We start from the raw sequence: 14,516 nt of genomic DNA, 5'->3' as shown, positions 1-14,516 counted from the left end.
TCAGGGAGCTGACCTTCTGGGTCCTAGGTCGCAGGCTTCCTCCAGGCTTCCTGGTAGGCTCTGCCCTCCCTCCCCCTCCCTTTCCCTCCCTCCCCCTCCCTTTCCGTCTCTCCTTCAGGATGTCTTCTAAGTGCTTACTGCTTGTGCAGGGCACAAAGAGAGTTTCCCCACCAGCTGTAGAACGCTTGGGCCTTGTAACACTTGACCTGCCCCCAGGTGTAGCAACTCCAGGATCCTCCCTTAGGGGTCTGGAGTCCTCCTGCTGAGCACTGCGTGTCCTCCCCATGGTGGATGGCCAGGCTCCCTCCCCGTCTTCTCCGACCACAGCAAGAGCCCCTTGGCTGCCATGTTGGAAGGCGTTAGTGTGCATGTCTGTGCATGTGTAGGTGTATGTGGTGTATGTGTCTCCGGTGGGTGTTGTGATGTGTCTGTGTGTTTGTGTGTTGTGGTTGTGTGTGTCTTGTGCGTGTGTGTCTGTGTGTTGTATGATGTCTCGTGCTGTATTGCTGGTGTGTGCCTGTCTCTGTGCTTGGTGTGTGTGTGAGTATGTTACCGTGTGTCTGTGTGTGTGTGTGTTGGTGGTCTGGTTTGTGTGGGGTCTGTGTTGTGTGTGTCTGTGTGGTATGTCTTGTGTTGATGTGTGTGTTATGTGTGTCGTGTGTTGGTGTGTTCTGGCGTGGTGTATGTTTGCTGTGTGTGTGTGTCTGTGTGTGTGTGTTGGTGTGTGTCTGTGTTACGTGTGTCTGTATTGGTATGTCTGGTGTTGACATGTGTCTGTGTTATGTGTCTGTGTGTTGGTATATGTTTGTATTGGTGTGTGTCTGTTGTGTGTGTGTGTTGGTGTGTGTTTGTATTATGTGTGTCTGTGTGGGGTCTGTGTTTGGTATGTGTCTGTGTTGTGTGTGTCTGTGTTGCATGTGTTGTGTGTTGGTCTTCTGGTCTAGGTGTGTGTTTGTGTTGTGTGTCTGTGTTGTGTTGTGTTGGTGGTGTGTCGTTGTGTGTCTGTTGGTGTGTGTGTTGTGTGTGTCTGTGTGTTGGCGTGTCTGTTGGTGTGTGCTGTGTTGTGTTTGTCTGTGTGTTGGTGTGTTGTCGTGTGTGTCTGTGTGTGATTTGTCTGTTGTGTGTGTCTGTGTTGTTGGTGTGTGTCTGTGTGTTGATGTGTCTGTGGGTGTGTGGTGTCTGTGTGTTGGTGTCTGTTGGTGTGTGTCTGTGTTCTGTGTTGTGTGTGTGTGTGTCTGTGTGTTGGTGTGTCTGTTGGTGTGTGTCTGTGTTGTGTGTGTGTGTGTCTGTGTGTTGGTGTGTCTGTTGGTGTGTGTCTGTGTTGTGTGTGTCTGTGTGTTGGTGTGTCTGTTGGTGTGTGTGTCTGTGTGTTGGCGTATCTGTTGGTGTGTGTCTGTGTTGTGTGTGTCTGTGTGTTGGTGTGTGTGTGTTATACCCACTTGCACTTTCTTGAACCCCGCTTGATGTCTGTGCCTCTATTCTCTTATCCCTGCTGGTTCCTTCCTGTGCCGGCTGTCAGCAGAGCTGTGAGTGTGGATGCCAGGCTGGAGTGAGTGAAAGAGCAACCGCTGGTATGGGCCATTCCCTGGGGGATTTTGGCAGAGAAAAAGGAGCAAAATAGAAGTAACGGAAGCTTGGGGTCAATGGAAGAGCTTTTAGAGGAAGGGAGACTTGGCAAAGTTTGAAAGCAGAAGAGGAAGGGTGCATGAGGAGGGACATTTGGAAAAGGGCTGGAGAGGCGAGCAGAGGGAGGCTGCCAGGGAGGTGCACCAGCAGGGATTGGGGTGAGGGCGCAGGAAAGGACACAGAAACCCCACCCCAGGACTTGTTACCCAGCTTTCAGATTGCTAATGCCCAGAACCTAGTGCTGCCACTGAGAAATCAGCTCCAACTAGCAAGGGGTGGGAAGGGAAGAAGCAAGCTCGGAAAAGGCAGGCGCTGCTGCAGTGAGGGTGATATGTAATGTTCATGGACCCATGTTAATCATTTCCTCCTTTGACTTGTGCCAGGGGCCAAGCCTAGTGCAGGTGCTGGTCTCTGCCTTTGATGGATTTAAGGTCTGTTTGGAGTACGGATACGTCAGCTGTCAAACTTGAAGCCTTGCCTGGCCCAGGGGTCTCCACCTCTACCCGTTGGCATCTCCATCCCCATCCCTGGCCCTATGCCCAAGCTCAGTGACACGTCACCAGAGAAAAATGAGGCCAGAGAGATTAATAAGTTTCCCAAGGTCACACAGTTGATCAGAACCAAGACTCAAACTTAGCACTGCCTGATGCCAACATTCGAGGTCTGCACCTCCATGGCATACTCTTAGAGGGCATTGGGTTCCTGGTCCCCGTGCTCTGTCTGACTTCTGACTCTGTTACTTGCTTGACCTTTGAATATCACTTTGCTGGCTCCTCTGCCCGCCTGACTTGGATGGACCCTTGCTGATTTCACCCAGCTTGTGAGTCTCAGCTCAGACTTCTCCACCAGCTACTGGCCCCTGACTAGACCCTAGCCCTGTATCTTCCCCAGGACCTTCTGGGGGCTCCCTCAGACCCCATTTCCTCAGGCCACCCGCATCTCTGATGACAGGCAGGCAGGCGGGAGGATGTTCAGAAGACAGTGTTAAGGAGGAGGTACTTTAGGTTGGAATCAGCCAGCATAGCCTCTGTCACATGGCAGGGTCGAGAGCCCACCGCAGAGAGGGCGGCTGGGAGCAGCTTCATGGCTCAGAGGGTGGAGCTGCATGGAATGTGTGGGGAAAGTCAACGAGGAAAGTTTGGCCAAGTTACAGTGAGTGCCTAGCTGAAACCGGACACCAAGAATTTGCAGCAGGTCAGGCCTGCTGCCTGGGAAATAGTTGGCCTACTTTGCTTTTCAGTTTTCATCATTTATTTCTAAAATAAATGTTTATTTTACCTTTGTATTTAAGGTTTTTAGGAACATGGGAAAGAATGATTTTGTTCTGGTTTTAGACACTTACTTTTGGCCTTAGAGAGACACGAACCAACTTGCTAATTACAGCCTAAAAGTCAGTGTCTGATGGTGGGGTCTTTCTTTGAGAGGTGTGACTGCCTGGTGGCACATCTCCAGGCTTTGTGTTCTCCACCCCAGCCCAGTGATCCAAGATTTCAGCCCCACTCATAAAGACCCTAGCCCTCCCCTAGCTACTTCTCCATTGTTTCCCAACACACCTGATCTCTCCTCACCCTCAATCCAGGGCTCCTGACTGACACTGAAGAGAATGGCACACTCACACCCACACACGCATGCGTAGCCCTGCAGTCATGCTCTCGACAATCTTCATTTCCCTCCTTCTAGCAGTTTTTGTTCCATTCCTGTCCACTTCCTCCCACCCCCATCTCCTGCTCAACTATCTTAATATCTTAATTTTTTAAAAAACAAATTTGAAATATAAAGTGCTCAAAGTGAGGCATACAGCTTACATCTTGGTGATGTGTCTAAAGTGAACTCAGTAACAATCACCTATGACAAGAAATACAACACTGCTAGCTTCTAGAAACTTCCTTCCTTCCTCCTCCCATCAATAATCCCTTTCTTTAATCCTCAGAGGTCACTACTCTCCTGAATTTGTGGGAGTCACACACTTGCTTTACACTAAATGTATTTCTAAACCTTATATTTTGCCGGTTTTTTGAACTTTATGTAAATCGACTCATGTTTACTATTTTGTGCCTGGCTTCTTTCACTCAGCATTATGTTTATGTGATTCATTCATGAGGCTGCACATATGTATAGCCTGTTCCTTTTCATTGCTGTATAGTATTCCACTGAATGAATGCCCATATATATGAGCAATTCTGTCTGCAGCCTCCAGCTAAGGAACCCTCTGATTCCCCTAGGACCCAGCCCCAAGGTAGGGTCCCTTCATGGTTTCACTTCTACTTTTCTTTAGAATCTTTTTTTTTTCTTTTTTCTTTTGAGATGGAGTCTCACTCTGTCGCTGAAGTGCAGTGGCGCGATCTCGGCTCACTGCAAGCTCCGCCACTTGGGTTCATGCCATTCTCCTGCCTCAGCCTCCTGAGTAGCTGGGACTACAGGCGCCTGCCACCAAGCCCGGTTAATTTTTTGTATTTTTAGTAGAGACGGGGTTTCGCTGTGTTAGCCAGGATGGTCTCGATCTCCTGACCTCCTGATCCGCCCGCCTCAGCCTCCCAAAGTGCTGGGATTACAGGTGTGCACCCGGCCTAGAATCTTTTCTTGCTAGAGACCTCTCCCCTGACCCTTGAGCACCCTCTGTATTGGCCACCGTTTCTGCAGTTCCCTAAGTGTGCTGTACTCACCTGTCTTTTATGCAGCCTGGCCTCCTGCTACTAATTTTTTAAGAGACTCGAATCTGCTGTTTACTTCAGTCTCACCTTCAGCCAGTCTTTGTTTTATGCTTTTATGCTTCAGCAATATTGAAATATATTTTAATTTTTAAGACTATATACTACTTTGTCCTTTTCCTCAAGTTTTTTCTGTTTTTCATCCCTTATTTGTTTCAGTAATGCCTACTCATTATTCAAAATGAAACCTAGGTTCCGGCTCCTCCAAGAAGTACCTACTGATTCCTTTTATCTGTAGCCTATTTTTATATATAGCCTATATTCCTATCACAGCAAATGGTACACAGCATTGCACTGAGCCATACTGATGGTGAGCTGTGGCAAGAAAATGGTCCAATCTGGCAGTTCTCAAAATGTGGTCCCTAGATGATACTGGTCTTCACCTGGAGACCTGTTAGAGATGCAAATTCCTGGTGCTTACTCCAGGTCTTATTCCAGAATTAGAAACTCTGGGCACGAGACCCAGCAGTCTGTGTTTTAAAAGGCTCTCTAAATGATATTGTACTAAGGAAGCAGACCACTGGTCTCATCCATCACTGTAACTGGCAGGTCTGGTCCAGAATAAATGTTGAAATAAAATAAACTCAAATCATCCACCCCAGGAAGTCTTCCCAGCATTCCTAGGATGGGTGAGGAATTGCTCCTGTCCTCGTGGCAGCCCACATGCTGTCGTGGAACTGCAGATGCTGACTTCCTTAAGGGCAGGGATTCTGCTGCCTTCGCCTTGCTATCCCTATGCCTGGCACAGAGCTCCGTATTATAGTTTTAGGTCCTGGGATATACGTGAGAGAAAAGACAGAACAATTCCTTCCTTTCATGGAATTCAAGTTCTAAGAGGGCAGGCAGAAAATAAATCGTAAACAAATGTGAAATAATTTCAGATAGCAGTAAGTGCTGTCAGGGAAACAGAACAAGGTGACGTGATAGAGTTGGATTGAGTGGCTAGTTTAGAGTAGGAAGTTAGAAAAAGCCTTTCTGAGAAGGCAACACTGAGCTAAGATTTAAATGATCAAATGCCAGCCATGTAAAAATCTGTGAGGGAGGGAATGGTTGGAGTTTGGTGAGTTTGAGGACCGAGAAGGGGGCAATGTGGTTGGAGGGTGGTTGGGGGTGGGGAAGGCAGGGGACGGAGAGAGAGAGATAGAAACAGGGAGACCTAACAGGTGGACAGAGGCAGCCATGGAAGGAGTTTGGATTTCATCCCAAGGGCTCTGGGGGAACCCCTGGAAAGGGATGTTTATGTTGGGGAGTGGTGTGTACTGGTGCAGGTTTTAGAAAGATCACTCGGGCTGCTGTGTGGATAAAACAAATTATACAGGGGCAAGAGTGGGAGCAGGGAGGCCAGTTTGGAGGCTGTGGGGGCAACCAGGTGGATATGGGGGCAGCACAGGGGCAACACGTTTGATCACATGGAATTCTGCTTCCACTGTATTAGATATATGGCTTTCAGGAAGTCACTGAACATTTATATACCTCAATTTTACCCTCTGTAAGAGGGAATAATCCAGCACTTAATGCACAGGTTTGCTGGGAAGGCTCAATGAGTTAATAAATATAAAACATAGGCCGGGCGCGGTGGCTCAAGCCTGTAATCCCAGCACTCTTCGGGAGGCCGATGGGGTGGTCGCGAGGTCGGAGATCGAGACGCAACCCTAGCTAACACGGCGAACCGCGTCTCTACTAACAAATACAAAAAATAAGCGGCGATTTGGTCGGCACCTGTAGTCCCAGCTACTTTGGGAGGCTGAGGCAGAGATGGGCGTAAACCCGGAGGCGAGCTTGCAAGTGCGCTGAGATCCGGCCACTGGCACTCCAAGCCTGGCGCCAGAGCAAGACTCTGTTTCAAAAAAAAAAAAAAAAAAAAAAAACATAAACACCTATGGTGTGAGTGATTTTTGTATTATTATTATCAGCAGCAGTAGTAGTTGTCATAATTGTAGAATGAAGAGAACGAAGGATTTAGGATATTTACAGTTTGCATTGACATGACTTGCTGGTCAATTGGATTTTGAAGATGAGAGGAAGAGGAAAAGAGGATTCCTAGTTTTTTGGCAACAGGTTCATTAGGGGTGCTGGTTAACAAACTGGAGGAAGACCAGTGGGGAAGCAGGTTTTTGAATGCGGTGGGAGAGAGAGGTGTCAGGAGCTGTTGGAATGAGGTAGGTTGAGGTACCTATAAAACATCTGTGAGGAGATGTCTGGCAGGGATTGGATATAAGAGCCTGCAGTTCAGGGAAGAGCCCATGGCTAGAGACACACGTTTGGGAGTTGGGGCACTGTGATGAGTTTGCAGATGAAGACGTGAAGGGTGCCGGGGCAGGGGCTTCCTCACCCTAAGTGGAGCAGAGGAGCAGGGGCCAGCATGGGGCCTGAGAAGAGAGGCCTGTGAGGTGCTAGGACTTGGGAGAAAGAGGCTTGTTGGCTCCCTTGCCAACAGGTCAGATGAGATAAGCAGAAGAGGCAAAGGAGATCATTCCGTTTGGCAGCACGGAAGTCATCTGCGAGTGAATGAATGGAATTCTACCTCATTGATTGGTGCATCTCTTTAGAAATCAACTCAATAGAGAAACCTGGCTGTATATGTTCCCTGACACCTACCAAGAGTGAGAGAATGGTGTGAGGAGGGGCCTGAAGACAACAGTGGAAATGGCCTTCTCACAGCCACCTTCAGAAAGGATGGCAGAGCCCCTGTTGGGATGGGTGCTACCAGTCAAAAGAAGCCCCATTTGTCTTGTTGTTCATGAGTGGAGGGGAGGTTCCTACCTCTTCTGCAAAAAAAAGTTTTAGGAATCACCATGAAACAGTGGCCAAACTGAGGTGGAAAAAGTGTTCCTGAAACTGGAACCGAAAATTTCCAAATGACAGCTCAGTTTGGCATAGCTGTTCTGAGTCTAGGAGCATAGGAGCCCTAACGCCATTTCTGTGACCTGCCCAAGGCAAATCATGAAACTTGCAGATTTTGTTTATTATCAAGTGAGGCAGTGACAGACCTGCTCAATGGTTCTTAAACTTTCATGAGCAACAGAATCCCCAGGAAGGCTTGTGAGAATAGATTTCTGGGCCCAGCCCCCAGAGCTTCTAGTTCTAGTTCAGGCTAAGGTGGGATCCAAAAAATTGCATTTCCAACAAACTCCCTGGTGCTGCTGCTGCGGGTGGTGGTGGTCCCAGGACCACCCCTTGACAGCCTCTGGTCTGGATGATACAGGCTTCCCCAGAGCAGGGACTGTATCCCTCTTGCTCACCTGGCTCAGTAGGAGGCCCTCAATAATTCAGATTAAATGAGTGGATTAATAAGCCTTCGGTTGTGGGTCCCTCAGGGATCAGGAATGGGTGAATGTCGTGGCTGTCAGGGAGAGACAGGAGTGACGGCCAGGATGAGACAGACTGTCATGCTGGACATTTAGCGGTTTGTTTCTTTGGCCTCTTCACAATGACCCAACTTGCCTCTGCTGCTGCCCAGCTGCCCTGCCACTGAGTAGGACTCTACTCAGAGCTTCTGGTGGCCAAGTGGTCATCTTTGGACTCTGCATTCTTCTCCTTGAACATTCCTAATCTGAAGGTTGCCCCCTCCACTCTGACTGTGAGAAATCGTCCAACAATTCGGTTCAGGCCTGCATCTTCGTGAATGGAATTTAGTGGAATTTTAGGCAGAGGGATACAGTGACACAGAGGTGACACAGTGACACAGAGGTGATTTAAGGTGCAGTATCTACGAGATTCCTCATAGACCCCTGGGTAAAGCAAGTCCTTCCTCTCCACCCTCCAGAGCCAGAGGAAACAGGGTGGGACCCTGGCATACGGCTATTGAGAGATGGAATTCGTTAAGTCCTAGTAAAAGCGAAATGAATATCGGTGGCCAAATCCATGCAGCACACACATCTTTTGGTTAGAAGGACTGTACCCTCGCCCTGCACACAGAGCCTTCTTTCTTCCTCGAGGAAAAGTGACTCTTTCACGGCCTGGTGGGAGGCAAAGGAAATGGAAAAGTCTCACAGCGTCCTGAGCCCCTCTCTGTTTCCTTCAGGCTTTCACAAGTTCAGCGGCCTTTGCACACAGGCTGTGTCCTCTGGGGGAACAGAGGATTCTTTAGCTGGAGGCTGTGGACAGCACTGCCCATGTTTCCATGGGAGAGGAGAAGCCCGGTGCACTGACCTCCTAGCCTCATCCCTGTCTTGGCAGCGTGTGGAGCGTGTGGAGCCCCTCCTGGCCCTCCCAGTCTGTGGCCCCAAAAGCAGAGCAGCTTAGCGGGGGCTTTTTTGAGAAGCTGCTGAGCTCAGACCCTGCTGGCTCCACATTCCTGGATGATGAGGGAGGGATTCCAGTGTTTACTTTGAACAATGTTTTCCTGTGTCTGAATCAACTGGGTGTTAAATTCTTCCAGATTTCTGGCTCCACGTTGCAGCTCCAACGGGACAGAAACAGGTTTACGGCAGTTGGCAAGAGAACGAAAGCAGGGCCCATCTGGGCACCTTCTGCGTCTAGAATTTCCACTCTGTGGTTGGAAAGGCTGTTTAGCGCCCGCTCTGTGGGCTCCATGCCCAGGCGGGGTTTGTTGTGGTCTCAATTCACAGAGCTCTGCACTTGTGCCTTTCGCATTTCCCACCCTAGAGGGCAAAAGTTAGCTTTTCTCTTTTGAAAACGCATCTGGGAATGAGAACAAGCTGAGTTTTTGGAAGGTCAGGGCTTGCAGTGTTTTGTTGGTGAGTACAAACCCAGAAGGAATTCATTTGGTGGGATGTTAGGAAACTTCAGTGCATTCCATTTCCTGGGGACTGCTGTGCCAAGAGGTTTCAGGGACATACAGGAGATTCGAGCTGGAAGGGAGACAGGGTGCAGCAGACCTCAACCCTCATTTTTACCCAGGAGGAAACCAAGGTACAGAGAGGCAAAGCAGCGCAAGGGTTGGGATGTTGGACTGGAAGGGCCCATCCCCAGTGCAGCTAGTTCCATCTCTTGGTGCTGTGCAGTGGGTAATCCCACCTCTGACCACACAACCATGCAGGACTCTAGGAAACATTCTCCTCTTTATTAAGTGTTGGTAAATCAATGGCTTTAATGATACAGAGAGCTTCAGAAAACAAATAGGATCGATTCCAAATTAAAGGCACTCTTTGGGTCCACCATGCACAATAGATTCTGCGTTCTTGTGTTCTGGGTTGGTGAGCAATTCAGGGAAAACTCCCATCAGACCCCATGATGACCAGGGCTCCGTAGAGTCTGGTGGGGTGCCAGCCTCTAAGCAGGTAGCTGTCAGTCTCTGAATCAGAACAGCCCAAATCCAAGTCAGGCATGGGACGGATGATGGCCTTAAAACTTACTCCATTCTAGATCCTGTGCTGTTGGATTCTGGAAACCTACTCTTGAGCCCCGTGTGTGTGTGTGTGTGTGCATGTGGGTGTGTGTGTGTAAGGAAAGGAAGATTAGTGGCAATCTTCCTGGCTTGAGTGCCTAGGTGGAGTCCAAACAGTGTTTATGTAGTAGGGTTGAATAAAATAGTCCCATGACAGAACCTGGCATTTTGATCTGGCTACTTTCACAAAGCCATTTTGGTGCCAAGAACATTTTTACTTAGTTTTCAGAAGTAACCATGAAAACGTCAGCTATCTATACCTCTCAAGTAATGTGCAAGACAAGCACTCTAACTCCACCTCTGAGTATCTTGGATACTTCCTCCTGTATCTTGCCTTCCATCCATACCCCACCTGCAACCCCTCTGGCCATATTAGTATATCCACTGTCTCAAAATGGCCTTGTCAAAATCTGCTTTGTTGGAAGGGCAGCTTCATTTTTGTGGTATGTTATAGGCTTAAATTCTTTACTTACATAGGTTCCCTTACATTAGAAATGATGTCCTCTGGAGATGGAATGGGGAAGAAGGAATTATGCAGTGAAATTTCTCCCACTGCTGCCAGAATAGAAGCCCTTCTCTGTCTCAGTTTTGTGGGTGGGATTTTTCCTTGGTATGTCTGGTAGGGGCTTTGTATTGGTTATCTCTTGGTGGGTAACAAAGCACTCCAAAGGTTAATTGCTTTAAACAAATATTTGTTATCTCACAGCTTCTGTGGGGCAGGAATCTGGATATGCCTTAGCTGTCTGCTTCTGTCTCAGAGTCTCTCCATGAGGCTACAGTCATGATTTTGGCCGAGAATGTGGTCTCATCTGAAGGCTCAACAGGAGGAGAATCCACTTTCAAATTCACTCACATGGATACTGGCAAGATTAAGCTCCTCAAAGGCTGTTGCACTAAAAATCCCAGTTTCTTGCTGCCTCTTGGCTGGAAAACTCCCTTAGTTCCTTGCCACATGGGCCTCTCCACAGGGCAGTTTGTAACATGGCAGCTGGCTTCCCTTAAGATGAATGAGAAAGAGAGTGTGAGAGAGTGCTCAAGATGGAAACCAACTTTTTTTGTGACCTAATCTCAGAAGTGACATTCTATCACTTAGACCATATTCTGTTTATTAGAAGTGAGTCATTAGATGCAGTTCACACTCAGGGGAGGGGATTTCACAAGGAAGTGAATACAAAGAGGTGAGATTATTGGGAGCCATCTTACAGCCTGCCTAGGATAGGCCTTATGGGCCCATTTGCTGTTTGTCCTATGGGCTCTGTCACCCTTGCAGTTCTGTTAAGACATGAGTTGTGAGGGGCAGAGGAAAACCATTTCCATGTTCACCCTTACTCTTCCTGGGAGGTAGATAGCTTTGTTGGCATAGCATCTAGAGTTTTCTCAGGGGCAAAAAATTCTGAGTTTCTAAACTATTAATAGTTACATCTACCCTGCACTCTCCCATCCCATCCCAGCTCCACTCCAAGGAAAGCAGATGAGCCCAAGACAGCAACCACACTGGTTTTCCCTTTCTCTGTGGTCTCTGTCACTCTCTGAACAATGTGACACTTTTGTTCTGTCTAGAGTTCATCTAGTCCTCAAGTTGAATGCCAATGTTATCTAGTTTTCCTGTTTCCAGAATGAACCCCCAGCCATAAATCATAGAATAGAATTTATACCAACACTTCAGGGTTCTTAATGTTTACCAGAAAAGCTAATGGTTACAAAGCTCCTTATGGATCATGGAATACTTTTACTTACATCAATTGGATCATCATAACATCCCATGGGGCAGGATGTTTCCCACCTTGGGGATAAGGAAACTGAGGTTCAGAAAGACTAAGGAACTTGCTCAAGATTAGACATAATGAGGTGAAGCTGGGTTTTAACATGAGTTATCCTACTTCTGAATTCTGTGCTCTACCCTACAGCCGCTTGATGCTGTTTGCAGATCTAAGTCTCCAGATTACTTCCAGTAGGAATCTGGCAAGACTTCTTGGCTCAGTTTTGCTCCTTAAGTCATTCTAGACCAGGGCTGCAATGATCTGAGAAGAGAAATAGAACTCAGCTGGGACAAGGGATGTCAAAGCTGGGACAAGGGATGTCAAAGCTGGGGTGAGGGAGAGTGGACGTGGCTGGTGACTTAGGTGTGTGCCTGTGTGTGTATGCATGTGCCTGTGTGTGTATATATTCATGCATGCATGTGTGTGTGGCTTGTAGACTCTTTCTCATGCCAGTGACTATATGGATGTTCTGCTCAGGGCTGTGTGTATATGTGCACTTGTGTGTATTGCTGTCTATTGGCTGGAAACCTTCCTCAGTTAACATGTGCACATATATGGCTGCAAGTGGACGCAATGCCTGGGACCAATGCCAGATGGCTGGGACCCATCTGGGCTGGGGGATGAGCTCTAGAGAGTGCCTTTTAGTGAGCAGATGGTATAAACAGGACTCTTGGGATGTGAAAAGTAGTGTGGCTGGGGAGGGATGGGTGAGATGTAGGGATACCACTGTGGCAGCAGTTGTGTTGAAGAGTCCCCTGAGCATGTGTTCTGACCTCCTATGACTCCAGTCCCTTCCCTGATCTTCAACGCAGTGACTCAGTTTTGGCAAGATGTGTCTTGGTACTAATTTCTCCAGCCTGAACATTGGACTGCATTGTTTTGGCATTGCAGCAGACATTGCCACCCTGCATATTAATGATGATAACAGTCCAGCCAATAGGCTCTTACCATGTGCCTGTGCCCTCTGCCCAATGCCGTATATGAATTATCTCATTAAATCCTCATGGCACTCCAAGGATAGTTTCTCTTACTGCCTCTGTTTTACAGATGAGAACACAGAGGCTTCTGAATTTTAACTGTCTTGTTCCTTGTTCCTGGTCACGCAGCTAAGTCACTGACCTGTCTTGAACTCGAGCTCTGAATTCTATGCTATACTTTCCCTAAAACAATTGTTTAATATGCAGTTTTACTGTTTTGGGAACTTTGGTGAATTCTCCTATCAATTGCCATCTTCAGATATTGAAATCCATACACAATAATACTGCAGAACCTCACTAGAACAGTAAAGAGAGGGTGGTTTTTCTGCAATGGTGCACGAGGGTGGTTTTTAAAGGCCAGGCCTTTGTTGGGAAGAGGATGCCACAGAACACGCTTCATGAAGAGCCCGTTCCCGGATTTTAAAAGTATTTGATGCATCTCTCCACCATGCCAAGAAGACACATTAAAACCCTTTTTGTTTAATTGGATTTCTGACTCAACAAAAACTCCTTTTGTCAGAACTTCAGGATTTCCTGGCATGTTACCCACACATATTTTCTATGTGGATAGTTATGTTTCATTGTATACTATTGGGATATCTTTGTGCCTAGAAAGACTCGTTTGAAATGAATAATTAAAGGTTTCTGCCCAATTTCAAGAGGCCTCTTTTGTGACTTCTGGGGAATGGACAATTGCTATTTTAATTTTTAATTATAGGCAACAATTTTTTATATATTTAAGTGTCAATTATCTCCCCATCCCCAAATCATTCATCTTAGTTACATTATATTAAAATTTTGCCAGTTAACCTTCCTCATTCTGTGTTTCTCAGGAACCCAGTGAAATGAGATGCACCAGGGACTTGAAGAAAGAGTTTTCAGCTGGGAGAAGAGAGGAAGGCAAGATATCAGGACACGGTAAGCGAATATGGCCTTGGGTTTTGACCAGAGTCTATCCTCCCAGTGGGCCAAGAGTTGTCTGGAATGTAAGATTTCACCTCTGAGCCTTAAAAACACAATTTAAGGAGGGAGAGAGAGACAGAGAGAGAGAGACATACCAACTAAATAACACATAATGGGATAAATGGCCCTGATAGATAAGGTTCAGATAAGATACTTGGGAGCAGAGAGGAGGGCCTGTCTATTCCACCTAGAGGCCTGGGACAGCCTTTCAAAAGAGAGTATCACTGGAGCAGTCCTGGAAGGAGATATGAAGGGTGTATAGAGGAGGGACCATGTGGGTGAATTTACAATCATGAGGCAGGTAACTTCATGCATTTGAAAAAGCAGCTAACATCCATCAACAACATACAGAAGATACCCCTGGAGCTGCATTTGGTGGTGATGACACCTGGCCCCAGTAAGAACACATATTGGACCAGGTGAGACTAGAAATGGAGTTTCGAAGGGAAAGTGGAGTAGAGCTTGAGTTAGAATTTGGTACATTTAGGTGCCATGGACTTTTTCATATTAGACAAGGTTTCATTTCTTCTTGCAACAAAGCCTGAATCCTGTACTGTCACAGGTCCGTGTGCTTGAATTCTTGCTCCTTAATAGGCACCTGCGATGTCTCATTCAGTCTTCACAATAAACCTACTGGGACAGGTATCATTACCATTTTATGGATGGGGGAAAACTTTAAGACTCAGAGAGAGATAGGGCAAGGGATTTGCCCACTTAAAAGCAGTAACGAGCAGTGCTAGGATTTGAACCCAGACCTCTCCATTAATCCTATTTGTTTGTCATATTTTTCAGGATAATGTCCCACCTTTTGTCATTTTACCTTCTCTAATAGTGGCTACTGCCAAGTGAGACAGTCTGTGTTTTTCATTTGTGTCCCATACAAGTGTGCAGCTGCTGGATATTTGGATTTCCAGTGATCCCTGGAGATTCCAGGAGAAGTTACTTATGGCAATTGCAGGAATGTCCATTTATCTGATGATTTTGACTTAAGGTCCTGTGGACAGAGCAATGAATGTGATGGATGAGATTGCTGCTGTCATGTGGCGTATAGTCTAGTTGGTTAAGAGAAAATAAATGAGTAAATCATAAGAAATGTCAGGCAGGGATAGTGTTAGGCAGAGTATTAAAATAG

The 14,516-nt window shown here is 47.1% G+C and overlaps 1 protein-coding gene across 5 annotated transcripts in view; it reads left to right on the top strand.

The window, feature by feature from the left end:
- CDRT4 (CMT1A duplicated region transcript 4) overlaps positions 1–14,516 on the top strand; it is a 72,509-nt gene that overhangs the window by 42,502 nt on the left and 15,491 nt on the right. For 3 of the 5 annotated variants that reach the window (XM_017892373.1, XM_017892375.1, XM_017892374.1), the window contains exon 2: positions 13,255–13,339. In XM_017892373.1, the coding sequence (XP_017747862.1) occupies positions 13,267–13,339 (73 nt within the window). In that variant the 5' untranslated portion in view covers positions 13,255–13,266. Of the gene's footprint in view, positions 1–13,250; positions 13,340–14,516 lie in introns of those variants that run through there. The other 2 variants (XM_017892377.1, XM_017892376.1) reach the window with 2 other exon arrangements.

The sequence above is a fragment of the Rhinopithecus bieti genome, unplaced genomic scaffold (genome assembly GCF_001698545.2).
Source record: "Rhinopithecus bieti isolate Rb0 unplaced genomic scaffold, ASM169854v2 scaffold_20098, whole genome shotgun sequence".
Lineage (NCBI taxonomy): Eukaryota > Metazoa > Chordata > Mammalia > Primates > Cercopithecidae > Rhinopithecus > Rhinopithecus bieti.
Note: the sequence above shows the minus strand (reverse complement) of the source record. Positions and strands in the feature narration are given on the sequence as shown.